At 42.8% G+C, this 15,607-nt stretch overlaps 1 protein-coding gene across 2 annotated transcripts in view; it reads left to right on the top strand.

Moving 5' to 3' along the window:
• Positions 1-15,607, top strand: part of ankfn1b (ankyrin repeat and fibronectin type III domain containing 1b) — a 160,426-nt gene that overhangs the window by 119,901 nt on the left and 24,918 nt on the right. For both annotated transcript variants that reach the window (XM_085416213.1, XM_085416214.1), the window contains one exon: positions 988-1,110. In XM_085416213.1, the coding sequence (XP_085272339.1) occupies positions 988-1,110 (123 nt within the window). The remainder of the gene's footprint in view (positions 1-987; positions 1,111-15,607) is intronic.

Genomic DNA, 15,607 nt, shown 5'->3' with positions numbered 1-15,607 from the left:
ACGTGTGTGAATATGTATGAGCCATTATTATTGTTTTACCATTTCATAATGAAATGGAAAAAGCATGTGTGTGAGATTGGGAAAGGGGATAATCCTGCACAACGCCTGGGCATCATCTATGTAATCCTGTCTCATCTGTATTTTTTTTTCTGCAGGGTTTTGAATTGCCTTAAAATTATCTTTGGATCGTTGTCCACTTTGGCCATGTTGATCTAAAAGTTTGCTTAATAATTGTTGAGAATTTTTACATGACGTGCTCCTTCAGCGGTGTTCCTCTACAAGCCTGGCTCTTTGATAGAGAATAATATTACATTTTGATTAGTCCCCAGTGTTACCACAGCAATATTGCAATGCTGAGTCTCATCAAATGTGTCCGGGCTGGAATGGAATATTACATTTCCTGTTTTTAATTTTGAGTAAAAAGTTGAACTGGGACATTGGCAGCCCAGTAGAGGATATTAAAATGTGTTTGACTTTTTTTTCGTGTGGAAAAAGATTTCGAGAAAATGAGGCAGGAAGTATGCGGCTTTCCCTGAAACCTAATGTTTCCTCTGGGAGCTGAAGCATTGTTACGCTGTTTGTCAACTTCGTGGACTACATTCCCACTGAGTATTGTGCGCTTTCTGCAAAACTAGTTTAGTCTGAGGCATGAGTGAATCGATCTTTCTCAGATATTCATGCTCTCTGCCAGTATTTAACCTCTGCTGAACACTTTTTGGCAAACCAGCTATATGTCAGTCCCTGTGCTTGTTTCTTATTAGCCATTTTTTATATTAAGTGCTGAGTAAAAGGTGTTGTTAACAGTGAAGCACCAGGGCAAGCTGACCCTGGCAGTATATTAAGTGCTTCTGAACTTCTGTGTAAGAATGTATAATACATGTCAAAGAAGAGAAAAGATTTCTTAAGACTTGCCAAGCAAGTAGGCCAAGATCTTTGTCTAAATCAGTCCTACTAAGTCTTATTCTTTGTAATTTTTCTGTTGCCCAGGTCAGAGTCGGGAATCTCCAAATTTACTCATCGTCTATCCCTCAAAGAGCGACCAGCGAAGGCAGAGAAGACTTCATCAGAAAGGCCTCCATCCTACAGGAGACGATCTCTTAGTGTCGACTGGTAAGACCGTCTCGCAATTTCTGAACTCACATGCTTTCACTAAAAGTCAAAGGCTGTACTTCTGTTTTTTTCATCTTCTGTTAAAAATTATGAAAAATTGCAAGAAGCAGTAGCAAAAGGTCTAAACACGTATCACACTGCAAAGAATATTTAGTAAAGTGAAATATTAAGTGTTGTTACGGGTATAATTTTGAATAAAAATAACATGTAAGAAAAGAGAGACAACTGCAATGAGTCATGTCTGTTTACAAAGTCAAGTCTCAGGTTGATGAAAACTGGGGGGGGGCTGGGGTGGGAGCAAAGGGTGGGCAAAGTGGTGATAGGGTCCTGTTCTGTCTCTGCGTCTGGGTTTCGTTGAAGAGCGCCAAGATGCTCCAGTGGCGCCGGCTCATCTTGCTCTTGTAAAGCTCCAGTCTTCAGGCACCCGATGAAAGGAGTTTGAAAGCTTTCCATTGCGAGGCTGCCTTCCAGTCCCCACCCATGGGAATCCTTCCCAGTCTCCCCTCTTGTTGCCTGGCTTACACTCATTTATCTGCCCATTGATCCTGCCTTTCGTCCATCTGACATGCCTCCTGAGTTTCCTGCTATGTATTCTTGGCTCTTCCTTTGTGCTTTCCCTACATTTGGGAGCACAGGCACAGGTTTAAGAGGACCTTACACTTCCTTTGCACTCAATTTTGTCAAGTAAGAAAATCCCCAATCACCAGATTTTTCTAGGTCGATGATTACTGTGCAGGGACTACAGTAGCTATTCGGCAGTTACTTTACATTTTGTGGAGTTACAGGTGTGTTAAATTTCTGAGGTCCTATCGAATCGTGCTAGGGCCTGGTGTGAGGTCTTACGAGGTCTTTTGTTGGCCTTATGAGACCAACTGTGTGGTCTCGGACTAGTATTGCGATGTGTGGTCCGCCAGCAGAAATGTGGTGTTAAGTGAATGAGCGTTAGAGTGTATGTGCAGTGTGAGGTCTTTTACTTTAACAGCTCCATGTTTTTCTTCCATGCTGCTTGAGAAGGGACCTGGCCTTTAAAGTTCAGGCCCTGATTGATGTGGTCTGGTTTTAATGAAACTCAGTGGGTAGATTGGACATGCTCATTTACAAGAGGGATGAGGGGGGGCTTGACTACAGCTGGATTTTGACTTTTTGCGGGCCCTGCCACTGTTACAGGAGTGTGACTGGCCTTTTGTGACATCATAAATAAGGGGTCCCCAGGGGGAGAGATTCAAGGTTGAGGCCTGAGTCATGCTCCAGGGAGGTGAAACAAGGTTGGTCCAACTTTGACAGGGCCAAAAAAGCGTCTCTGGAATGCATAGTGATCAACAGACTCCAAAGGAAAACATGTGTGTCAGTCAGTTGCATATTTGAAAGTGTTCAACATTTACAGCACTTCCTGTAGTCTAAACAATCTGTCTTGCTTTAATCATTGTTAATGAGAACTTCTCAGGGATAAATGTCATCACAAAAATATTCATGATTAAGCAGTGTACTTGTTAAGTATGTGATGTTATGTGGTTTCATGCCATGTTGCCTAGCGTAGTTCGCAGTGATGAGTTGCAATTACTCATGAAAGTTCTTCCATATATACAGTACTGTGCAAAATTCTTGAGTCACCCCTCATGTCTTTGTAATTTGCTTTGAAGAAACCAGGCTTGGTCTGGTCTGTAGTTCTCCAGGCTTTCTGAAGATCTTTCAAAGCTTTTCTTTGGGCATTGGCTACTTTTTCCACTTATTTTCAGTCCATTTCTTATACCCAACAATTTTTAGATGATTTTGAGGTTTTTTGCTAAGCCACTTAACACAGACCTATGAATTATTTAAGGATTAAAGAAGACACTCAGTTCAAGGGTTGAACCTTTGTTCTGTCTATACCAGAGGTGAGTTCATTACCAAGCCTCTGGAGAACTTCAAGACATGTTGAGGAGGTAATTTAGCCATTTAAATCAGCTGTGTTGGATCAAAGACGCATCTAAAACCCACAGGACACCGGCCCTCGAGGCCTGGACTTGCCCACCTCTGGTCTATACAAACACAGAAATCTAAATATATTTTGGCATAGCATGGAATGTGTCCCAAAAATGTAATGAAACTGGATAATTGTGAGCCAAAAGAAGAAATTGCAACCCTTAAAAGCTATCTAAAGCCGATGAACACGATGGAGTCATGTGCTTGAGAAATAGGATAAAGAGAACTGAGAGAGGGCTTAAGAGATGCCCCTTCAGCTAATCAGTTAACTGCTCATTAGAAATAGTCTTAAGTGGAAGGGTGGCTGTCAAAAAGCAATTCTTGAGGAAGTGAAAACAGGGAAAAAAGTCTGAATTAAATAAGAAAAATCAGCAGGTGTGATGGAGTGATAAATCCAAATGTGAAACTTTTGGCTCAAATCCTTGTCACTGTGGATGGAGAAAGCCAGGACAGAGGTACAGCAATGAGCGTCTAAAGTGAGGACTCCGACATGGTTTAAGGATGCAGTTCAGCCAGTAGTGTTGGAGAGCTTGTCAAAACTGATGGAATTATGAATGCCAAAAACATACCATCACATTTTAACACACCACTCAATTTAATTCAATTCAGTTTAATTTATGGAGCACCAAATCACACCAGTCACTTCCAGTACAGTCTAGAAAGAGTGTGATTGGCAACAGCTTCATTTTTCAGAATGACTATGACCCCAAACACACTGCCAATGCAGTAAAAGCATGCCAGAATAGAAAAACACACAATGGAGCACTATCCGTCATGGACTGGCCTCCCCAGAGCCTGAACCTCAATATTATTGAGACAGTGTGGGATCATCTTGACAGAGATCAAAACAAAAGGCAGAAACATCCAAAGAAGAGCTTTGAATGTCCTTCAGGACGCCTGGAGAACTATTCCTGAAGACTACTTAAAGAAATTACCCCAATATCTGCGTAATAGAGTTCAGGCTGTGTTGAAGAATACAGATGGCCATACAAAATAATGACTTGCCAGCTCGTTTATATTTTTTATTTCAATGTATGTGTGCACTTTACAATTTTCCACTTTTCTTAGAAAAATAAAGGTTAGGGTGAAAAGGACAGGGTTAGATGGTGGGAGTTGATCTGCTATGATGAACCCTAAAGGGATCAGCTAAACGAAGAGAGGAGGGGAAGCTTAAGAATTTAGCATAGTACTGTATAATTTTCGGACAGTAAGGCGTTTTGTATGTTTTGCATGCTGATCTTCCAGTAGAGCTCAGCAGTCTGTAATTGTTTTCCATTTTTCCAAGCCTTACTAATCAGTGAAGAATCTTGTGTGTTCTTAACCAGACGCAGTAAAACAAATTCCCTGGAATGTGTGTCCCCGTAATCAATGTGTAATATGTAGGATTTTATCCACAAAAATATGCTCTTAAATTAAGGTTTCATTATGTTTTTCTGCTCATTGCCCCCTGCTTTCAAAATAAAACTTCTAACTATAAAGTGAAACAAAGGTTGTATAAAACACCAAGCTGGAAAGCAGCCAGCAGCACTCTGGAGTAAGGCTGACTCAGGTGGCTTAAAGCTTTACTATCTTATTTAGTGGGCCATTGCCATTTATGTCGATTCATGTCAGATACCCAAACAAACTGCGACTATTAAGGGAATTCTGAGCCAAGGCAGCCCATATACAAGCTTGAAACGGGAGCCGTTTTGTAGCTTAAAGTCTGTAAAGGCTGGCAGAGCCTTGGGAAAATGCAATAGTAAAAGATAATGGCAGTGTTATTGTTATTGGTAATCATAGTAAATGGCCTCTGGGGATGTGGTTGGAGAAAATAGTGGAAGGAGGGTGGAGAGTGAGAGTTTTAAGAAGTGTTAAAGGCAAAATAAGAGGGTAGCTGTTACAATTTATGATTGCCAAAGATTGATTTGATCTTCTTTTACTAGTCACTGCAAATACAATGGAAATCAGAATGTTTAATTAAAACGGTGGCTTTGGGGAAATCTGTTATTTAGATAAAAAGACTGCTTTTCGTTATTTAAAAAATGTATATGGTTGCAATGGTTACAATATTAAACATGAACAAAGTTTCATGTAATGAGATCAGCATTCAAACTCAGGCTTCAGACCTCTGAGATCGCATGGGGGTGTCTTGATTAGCACTGGTGTGCGTATTTGCTATCTTGTTTTTTGTGTATTACGTGAACACAGGAGACATCTGGTAGAGTCTGAGAGTTAATACTGGAGCTGTAAAGGGATACTGCTTCTGATGCAACACTAGGCCGGCAAGTAAGTCTTCATTACTTTATTCTCTAATAGTGACAGAGAGGCAGTTCTAACCCTTCACCAAAACCCTTGAGTGCAATAGAGAAACAGCCATGTCTATCAGCCAAGCAGTTTTTATTTCCCAAAACATTTCCCCTGCAGTACTCGTGGCGAGGAAACTCTATACATAAGTACTTAAACATCCACGTTTGGTAATCAAACTATATCCACTTCACAAATTAAAGTTGGAAAAGGAAGGAGCGCAGTTGGTACGACACCAGAAAGTGTTTGATTGTCTTGTGTTTTTAGTCAGCGTGCGCTAGAAGGCTTAAATTCTCTCAATCCCCCGAAGGCCCTCCGCTCTGCCTGGTGCCACCGTGTCTTCAGGAATCACTCCAAGCTGACGGCACTCTGAGGATGACGTCTGAACTTTGATGTTAGGAGAGAAACTGGCCTGCCCTATCCCTCGGTCAATATATTAACTCAAATATCTCCTTCTTATTCATGCTCACACACATACATGAGCAAACACATATTGTAATACTTAGCGCTGTTTTGGGTGTGTAGGGGTGAATGGGAGCTACCAAGTGTTAATCCTTATGAAATGTGTACAAAGGGAATAAAAAAAGAGTACTAAGAAATCACCAAAGTCTTAGTGGTAAAAGGAGGACAATGCTCAGGGGGCCCGGGTGTAAAGTGGTTTTGGAGATTGTGCCACTTGCCGCATTTGGTTCTAATTTGATTTATTATTCCTCGCTTTTTCCTTTTTATTTTCGTTCTCTCTGTAAATTTTTCTCCTTTCTTCTGTAGCCGAGAGCTGTCAGTTCAAACGAAACGGACTAATGAGGAGGTTATAAATGCCTGTGATTTTTCTCTTTAGAAATTTTGATCGGAACATGTTAAAGATCTGTTAAAAATCACTGCTGAGTGGGGTGGACTCCTGCTTCTGTTGGAATGTGTGACACTTTATTCCTGCTCTGTGACTGAATTAAATTGTTTTAAACACTGAAAAGCTTTTGACACGTGGAAACTAATTATGCTAAACCCTGTGTGGACTGCACACATATAGTTGAAGCTATTATAGAGCCTAGAGTCAAGCTAAAACAAAGCTAAGTACGCCCTTAAGCTGCGTCCCACAAAGTGATTTGCAGAGAGAGCGAGAAATGTTGAGCAACTTCAAGTGACTATGGGCAAAAGAACCACTGGAGAGGTGGGACCTGAGTAAGACGGTTCAGAGAAGCTTCCACATGAGCGATTGAAGTGACTACTAATGAAAATGTGAGATACTGTTAATTGACATACAAACTGTTACCTAGGCAACTAAAGCCTGAAGTGTTTGCAAGTGACCAGCCATCAGCATCAAAGTAAAGCTTAACACAGGTTTACTGCCTCCACAGGAGTTAAGAGTAGCAGCCATCAGATGACTTGGTTAATTGATCATCAGCACCTTTATAAAAGTAAAGGTTTTGCCAGTTTGTAGGGATCTTAAAGAAGTGGTGATTGCTGCCCATTAATCTGAGAAAGATTATAGAAGTCCATCATTCTGCAGTGAGGACTCCACAAATTCACCCCAAGGTTAGACCATCCAATCCTCAGAGAAATCCCCCAGAAAACAAACAGTTACATGTCAGACTCCAGGCCTCACTTAGCATGTTAACTTTCATGACGGTACAATTAGAAAACAGCTGAGCAAGTGTGGCTTGTTTGACAGGGTTGCCAGGAGAAAGCTTCTTCTGTTTAAAAAGAACATGGCAGCACAGCTTGGGTTTGAAAAGTTGTAACTGAACAAACCACAAGACTTCTGGAACAACGGCATTTAGAAAGATGAGACCAAAGTGGAGATGTTCGGCCATAATGCAGAGGCTAATCTGCAATAGAATGGCTGACAAAAGAAAAGAATCATGGTTACAGTTGCCCAGTCAAAGTCCAGATAGTTTTCCTTTCTTTTTTTAAGATGGCAGCAAAAAATATATACTATTTGCTCTAGCATAAAAAGAAATCAATAAGGGGAAACAAGTTGAAAAAAGGCGAGTGACTTTTGTACACTATTTTTAATGCGTGAAAGAATTTTCTCTGAATATTGAGCCGCAAGGTTCATTTGTTGAGGTTGAGTTGTTGGTGGGATGAGACTACAGATTCTGGTCCACATGCAGGTGCAGAATTTCTGCTAGCTCTGCTTTTGAATAAGTCCAAGGTTGCTTACACATTCATGCTCATACATAAACACGGACACAAAGCACGTGAAAGAAAAAGACACGCTTGCAAAAAAATGCACTTGAGCAGATTAACAATGTTGTGTCAAATACATATAAACATATATGTCCAGCCTCAGCCGTGCGTGCACCAGCAGCACACTCATACACAATCCCGACTGGATGCTGTGGGCTGCGCTAAGGGAGATTTATGAGGCTGGCTCCCTCTTGTCCTGTGTGTCTCGGACTTGATACTCTAGTTTCCACTCCAAACCTCAACTCAGCACGCAGGCACAGAAAGACTGGAGTAGGGATGGAGTGTAATGGGAAGGAGGGAGTGAGACTTAAACGGTGAAGTTGGGAAAGTCAGAGAAGACTGAAATAGGTAAGAAGAGAAGGAGAGAGAAGAAAACTGGAGAGAGGTTGACTGATTGAGACTGAAGTAGATGAAAAGACAGATTGAAAAGATGATGGAAAGAGACAGCAAGAGAGAGTGGTGAAAAGATCTAAAAACTAGACTGAGAGCTTGGATAGAGCGCGAGAGAAATGTGTAGCGTCAGTGTGTTGGTTTCTCCTTGTGCATACGTGTGCAGAGAGTTAGAGTATAATCACGCATGGTTAATAAAATTATGCAATCAGCCAAGTCTTGAGGAACTATACCCCCTCATTTAAAGTAGTCTTGGAAAATAATTTGCACTCTGAAAATCAGGAAAGAGTCGAATTTACTTACAAATCAGTGGATTTGTTCTTAGCTCTTTTTTCTCCTTTTCATTTTCCAGCTCTCACTCAGCTAGCAGTAGCCAAGTTTATCTCACATCATCAGATTTTTGTCTCCGTTAAATGATCAACAATGTTTATATTGTTATTTAATAATGTTCCTGCTATGCACAGTTTAGTGTTCCACCTCCAGAGAAAACCCCAACAATCAGACAACCCCCTATGAGCAAGCGCTTGGTGACTGTGGGAAGGAAAAACTCCCTTTTAACAGGAAGAAAACTCTGGCAGAACCAGGCTCAGGGATGCGCATCTGTTGTGACTGGTTGGAGGTGAGGTGAGGAAGACAGGAGAGAGGACACACTGTGGAATGTGAATGATGCGGCTTGTGGCATCGTGGCGTTGTTTCACAACCAAACTCGCTGTTTCACACAAACATGTTGTGCCTCCTCTATCAGCACACTGTGTAGTCATGGAAATGTCTTTGCATGTGGTTGTGTGTGTGTGTGCGTGCGTACAGTGCAGCGTTTAATATTTTTGTTTGTTTTCGCATATGGCCAGGTCTTTCTCGGAAATGAGAGTTAAATTTCTTTCACCTGGATAAATAAAGGATAATAATAATATATGTGTGATTTTCTCAAACAGACACACACAGACACTCACAATGATGTCATTCGTGTTTCCATCCTCTCTATCATTCATCTGTCCATCCAGTTTGGACAGTGCACATGTGTGTGAGAATGTGTGTTATCATTTTTTACAAAGCATCTATCACAGTAAGAATGGTCTCCCCACCCATCCGACCACCTCCCTCCATCCCTAGCCCAGATAAATAGCCGTGGGACTTTAAACATGGCGCCCGACCGGCGTGTGACTGAGAGAATGAGCCAACTGGTGGCTTCAGTCGCCGAGGGTCTCCCCCCCCCCCATCTGCCCAGAGCCTCTCTCTGGCTGGGTGGGTGGCATATGGTGGCCCAGGCAGGAACCCCATTGGTGTCACACACAAACACACACACTCAGACACACACATGCATACTGAGAGACATACAGAAGGTCTGGAGCCACCCAGGCTGGACCCACGATCGCCGTGGGAGACACAGTGTCACCAAGCCTCTGACAGGGGAGGGGGTTTTGTGTATGTTTGTGTGTGGGTGATCCCACCTTGCAAGTCCACCCCCATTCCCTCCTGAGAACGTCGGCCACCGCCCGCCACATCACATCCCCATGGTGACTCCGCTGTTGTCTCTGCTCATCAAAATTAGAGAGATTTACCTCTGCGTACACACACACACATAACACATGCGCACACACAGAGCCAACAGGTGGCAGGCCTTGCTCGGCACAGCAGGCCCACTTCAAAGGTTAAACATACAGCAGACCGCCTAGCCCTTCTCTGCCACTCTCCCAAGGGAGGAGAAGAGAAAGCGAGGAAAAAAGAGTGGAAAAAGCAGAAATGAGAAAAAGAAAATGAGGGAGGATGAAGCACGGTTTTGTGGCAGCTTAATAAATATGCACACATGTGAAAGTAAGTTACATGTGGTGAATTGTTTTTCTGCTCAGTAATTGTTTGACTGTTACACCAGACGTGTATCAGTCGGCGGCACAGACTTGGGCTCATCACAGTCAAGTTTCCCGGATTTTATCTCCGTGCGAGATAGGTTACAAGAATGCAGCCCTGACTCACTCAGAGCTAACAATACCAAATAAATACCACTTTACAAGAACAGTGATATATGAGGTAGCGCCTCTAGATTATGAAAACGGGAAAGTTGAAGCTGCAGTGTTATTCTAATGTAAACAACAGAATCCGCAGCAGAATCCAGACTCAGTGTTGCTGTCTGCAGCCCTTCATTAAACACAGCAATGTTTACTCTGCACTTATCAGTGCTGTTTGTCATCTCAATGACTTCATTCTAATATACTACAAATCTTGGGTGCGCTGCTTACAGGCCACTTGACCTCTTTTTGAATGCATATCAGGAATGATATTCCACCCACATTTGACTCTGCCTTAAGAATTACTGTAAAAAAAAGTGTTTTATTTTTAATGGATGCACACACCTGATACATCCCTCAGTAAATCCTCACACACAGACTCTGACCCAAAAGAGTCGTAGACTTGTTCTGATCGTCTCTGCAAAATCATGCGGTATGCACGAGGGGCTGCATGTGGCTGAGTGTTGCAGTGGCCTCATGTTGCCTATAAGCTGATAAGAGCCAAGGCAATTCTAGCAATACTCCCCTCGTCCTCCCAATCCGCCCACCCACCCTCCCTCCCACCCAACCCCACTTTCTCTCTCTCTCTCTCGCTCTCCCTCTAGCAGCCTGGCTGCTTCCAGCCTGTCTGGTGCCAAGACTCAGATTTCAGAATTTCCTTCTACAAGCCACATTTAGAGCAGCCAGCGTACTCTGTGTATGTGTGTGTTTGCGCGTGTGAGCGAGCGCACGAGTTTGTGTGACTTTCTCCTTTCGCCCGTATACCTCCCTCACTCCCCGCCACCTTGTTTTCCCCAAGCGCCGTCCTTCTGCTGCTGCTTATTGCCATTTCTGCATCTTTCTCTACCCATCCATCCGTCTCCAGTTATTTTGTCGAGACAATCACCTTATACACGTCGAGTAATACGTAGTAATTTCAGTTAGAAGTACACCGCCAAACAGGAATCACATTAATGTGCTCTCGTAGGAGTTGACTAGCCATAGTAAGGAGTTTGAGCGAGTGGCATTGGAGACTGAAGGTGAAGACACTGGGACTGGATGGCCTTGATGGGTTGAGTGGGAAAAGGGGGCGAGAGAAGTGGGAGAGGGTGTGGATGGAGATAGAGAGGGATGTTAAGGTGATTTTAAGAAAGAAAGGAAAACAAATGACTGTTTGCTCCTTAGGTAGCATACTGGGCCTCTTTTAAGGGCAAACCTTTTAAACAGCACTGTCCATATCTATTTGTACTGTTCTCTTTGCTTTACTGCAATTATGTAGTCTGCTCCTCACTGTCAATAGATCCTCCTTTGTGCTGCTGTAGCTAATTTGAGCAGCACTCTCTGTAATGTCCTTTTCTGGCACGTATGTACGCACATGCATACTTTGCAATAGCAAATTGTGGTTATATAAAGAGATTTTCCACTGTTTCCAGTTTATCTTGACATTATCTGTGTTTATAGGAATACAAAGCAGTGGCCAACAACATTTTTCTTCTTGCATTCTCGTTCCTATTTGTCCTAACTATTTGTGCATTACCTTGTTACAAACATCCGAGCAACTGTTTTGAATTTTTCCCCGAGTTACTTGCGCAGCTAATGGCAAAAACGTGTTACTATGTGACAAGAAGAGGAGGCAAACTAATTGTGTGTGAAAGACGGGGAAACAAAGGAAGAGAGGGGAACAGCAAAAATGTGTCGGAATCAAAGCTGGTGACGGTGAGGGAGAGGGAACGTGTTTTCATTCCCAAATCTCACAAGACTGAACCACCAGAACAAGAACAGCTGTTGTGGCTGCGGGTAGATTGATTGCTAGAAAATACATTATTATTATTATTATTATTGAGAGGATGGGTGAATCTGTCACCCCCGGTTGGATGGATTCATTGAAGTTGCTGTTTATCCATTCTGCTACCAGGTTCAGTGAAACGCCCTTCTGCACACAAATGCTGGTATTTGCGTGTTTACGGTTGGCTCCCAAATGCTTTAACTGACAATTATTTACCATTTCTTTAAATAATAGTTTTTCCCATCTTGACTTTCGGTCAAACAGTAAGTGAATGTCTAGACTCCGTGTCCCTGTGTTTGTGAAGTTTCTGTTTACATGTGACTCACTGACTGGAGGCCCAAGCTGTTTTTGATATGGTTTGATAAAGCGGATGCTGCATGTACGTGTGTTTGCAACTTGGGGGTGTTAATTTTTTTTGTGGGCCTAATAGATGTTCACAGCAGCATGCTCGGTGTATTTGATGTGGCACTGATCAAGAGCCAAGCGTGGAGCTTGGCTTTTAGGTTGAGACTTTTGGTTTCCCAGAACAACTGCTTCCTGCTTCCCAAAAACTGGTAAAACAGTAGGAAATTGTGTGCAATAGTCGCTGTCTGGATTTGTTCAAGTTCAAGTAGGTTCAAGCATGGTTATTTGTGTGTTGTGAGTCTGAGTTTGCACATCTGGTTCTTCATGTTTATTGTCGGAGAAACTGTTCTCTTGGGCCATACTGCCGGGCCCTAGAGGTCTTTAAGGTGCGGACATGCCTGGCATTTACCACTTTATAACAGAAACAGCATCAGTGTGAATTTCACCAACTTTAACTGTCAGTTTTTCAGTTTTAATATGCTACTCGTTGTTTTAATGATTTTTTTTCAGCATTTATCTGAGCTGCCCAAACACGTGCATTCATGTTCAGTCAACACTAAGGTCACTGATAGACAGGTCATCAGTATTCAGTATGATTAAACTACTGTGCAAAAGTCTCAAAATAGCCCATATAATTTAATCAACTTTGAAAAGATCTCCAACACCACTGGCTGAGCCCTAAACTATGACTGAGCCTCTACCGTGTTTACACATGGCTTTAGGCCTTCACTTTTGTACCTCTCTCCTGCCTTCCTTCATACAGACTCGTGACAGATTTAACCAGAAATTTCTGTTCTTGTGTAGTTTGGCATACCTTAGCCCAGCCAATTCCAGACCTTGAGGGCCGGTGTCCTGCAGGTTTTAGATCTCACCCTGGGTGTACACACCTGAATCAGTTCATTACCAGGCCTCTGGAGAACTTCAAGACAGGTTGAGGAGGTAATTTAGCCATTTAAATCAGCTGCAATGGAAAAAGGACACATCTAAAACCTGCAGGACACCGGCCCTCGATGCCCTATTCCCTGCTTCCCTTTCCTAAGAGTGGCTTTTTTACAGCCACCCTTCCACTGTGAAGATTAGATGGGTCTTCTGAAGAACCAGATGCATTTCTCAGGCCCTATGTCAGATCTTTGATAACTTTGTTTCATCAAGTACAAATTATGCTTTTTTCCACTAGGTTGTCTGTTATGTGGGACACAACCCTGGTTCATCCCTTGGGTTAGGTCAGTGTTAAGTAGCTGTCTGAGGGGAAAAAAACATGAAAATGGTCAGGCAGGAGGACTGGACTGAAAATGAGTGAAAAAGCAGCCAATGTCCAAAGAAAAACGTTGAAAGACTGTCAGAAAGCCTTACAACAAAGTCTGGCTCCTTGAAATGAGAGATGGCTCAAGACTTTTGCACAGTACTATAGTTTCTCCAAGGGTGTTCGTACATACATTCATCATAGATTCTGTTTCTGTGACGCTTAATTGTTAGGATTTGATTTGATTTATTTATAATTTTTAAATGGCTCCATTCATTATACGTTTCATCTCTCTCTCTCTCTAGTGTGGGCGCTGTGTCATTGGGGAATGACATCCCCATTTCATGTGTAGGATGCAACATCCCTTTGAAAGCACAGGGCACACACACAGAGCGCATTACACACACCCTAATGTCGTCAGAGAGTGATGGGGCACCATCCTGCCGACAGAAAAAAGTCGGCTGTTCCATCTCAGGCAAATAACAATAAGCCTGGAGCTGGATTCCAATGGGCTTTCTCTTTGAAATGGGATACCAGCACACGCATTACAAATATATCTCTTGTTTTATCTTCCGGGCCAGGCCCATGGAAAAATTATTCCAAATACCTGCCGCGCTTTATCTGGAACCCTGGAATAGGTTAGACCCAGCCGGGAACACGAGGATGTCTAAAATAAGGCCTCTATTACGGGATGGAGTGGAGATGGATGGGACGGAGCGGGAAGGGACGGGGATCGGGGGTATTTTAGGTGTATTGGCCATGTGAAAAAGGCCTTGTTGCGGGGGCTTGGACCCGCTTTAAAGTCTACAATGCAGGCCGCTGTCAGCTGTTGTACGAACTACGTGTGTTGGGGGAGGGTTAGTGTGTGTATGTATGCACACTCATTTGGGCTCACACGTCCATTGTGGAGCGGGAGTATAAATAACATTTTTCCTACAGATGTTCTCACCTTTGCAAATCTGTTCTTGGCATGTGTCAAGATGGCCCAAACTAACAGCTTTATTTACAGTAGTGTCTTCAACCAGTACCATTATCTTTTTAACAACATCACCAGTATTTATCTGATGATGTTTCTCAGTGTGGCTGCCAACAAGTGAGCATTTTTTGAGGTAACCAAGCAAGGCAACAGTTAAATTTCTCATCTACTTACTAAGTTTTTGCTTAGTTGTTATCTTACACCTCACATGGAAACCTACTTGTTTATTTAATAATCAGCGTGGACAATTAGCAGATAATTAGTTGTTTATAAACATGCGGGATTAAGTGTTGAATCATGGTGATGACAGTGTGGAGAGAATTTGGGAAATACTGGGAAATATAAACAGTACGGGGATAAAGAGTAAGAGTGAAACAGCAATAGAAAGAAGGGTAGGCGTTAGACGGAGTGGGGAGGAGATGATTAGAGGAGGAACAAGTTCATAAGATATCGGGAGAGGTGTACTAAACAAGAGCTAGGGCTGCTGAAAAGGCGTCCTTGAGGAATTCAGTTATCTCTCTGCTTCTCTTTGGTGGGACCCGACACAGAGTTTATCACCAGCGCCCGGAGAGTCCTGATGACATTTCCTTCAGCAGCTGAGTGTGTGAGAGCGCTACATGCCAGACTCTCCCCAGAAACACACTGCCGTCCACATAGTTCCCATGGCAAAATGGAGAGGGAACAGTATAATCTTCATACCAGTCATGCCAAGAAACCATCAGCAAGAGATGATGATCTTTTTGACTAACGTATGATATTGCAGAGCAGCGTTGGCAAACCGGCTACCAAGGCTGGCATTGCCAGTTTAGGATGACTGTGCACCACCTGCGAGTAAGAGCTGATAATGTCAGCATGGTGCCCATCTGGCAAATCAGTGTAATGTATCACCATGCTTTCGATCGTTGGTGTTTTAGCCCCCACTCCCACTGGGTAATATAACAGAGCTTAGCGTTAATTAGGCCGCAAAGTGAAGCTCGGCATCAGCTTCTGAGTTGATAGACAAATCTCGTACAAAGTGCACTAATTACGTTGCTTTAGCACTGCCCACAGATGTGTGTCTGCAAGCCAATTTGCAACCCTCATTCTAAGCAATCAGTGTTGCATGCATTGCCACTGATGTGACCTATCTTCTGTATGGGGGTCTCGCCGGTCCTTCTGCCGGCTGTGCAGTTTATGTGCTGGTTTCTATAAGCAGAAACTGATTTTATAAAGTAGAATCTCGATAAACCTGTAAGTGTAAACTAAAATGCTTGTTTCTGCTTCCCTTGTATTTTGTTCCTCTATTGCTATAGCAGCTGGTCATGACTTCAGTGACCTTTCCCAAAGATGTAAGATATTATGGT

This window comes from Rhamphochromis longiceps, linkage group LG8, assembly GCF_057381845.1.
Source record: "Rhamphochromis longiceps isolate RC_006_pf linkage group LG8, R_longiceps_female_GT1.1, whole genome shotgun sequence".
Classification (NCBI taxonomy): Eukaryota; Metazoa; Chordata; class Actinopteri; order Cichliformes; family Cichlidae; genus Rhamphochromis; species Rhamphochromis longiceps.
Note: the sequence above shows the minus strand (reverse complement) of the source record. Positions and strands in the feature narration are given on the sequence as shown.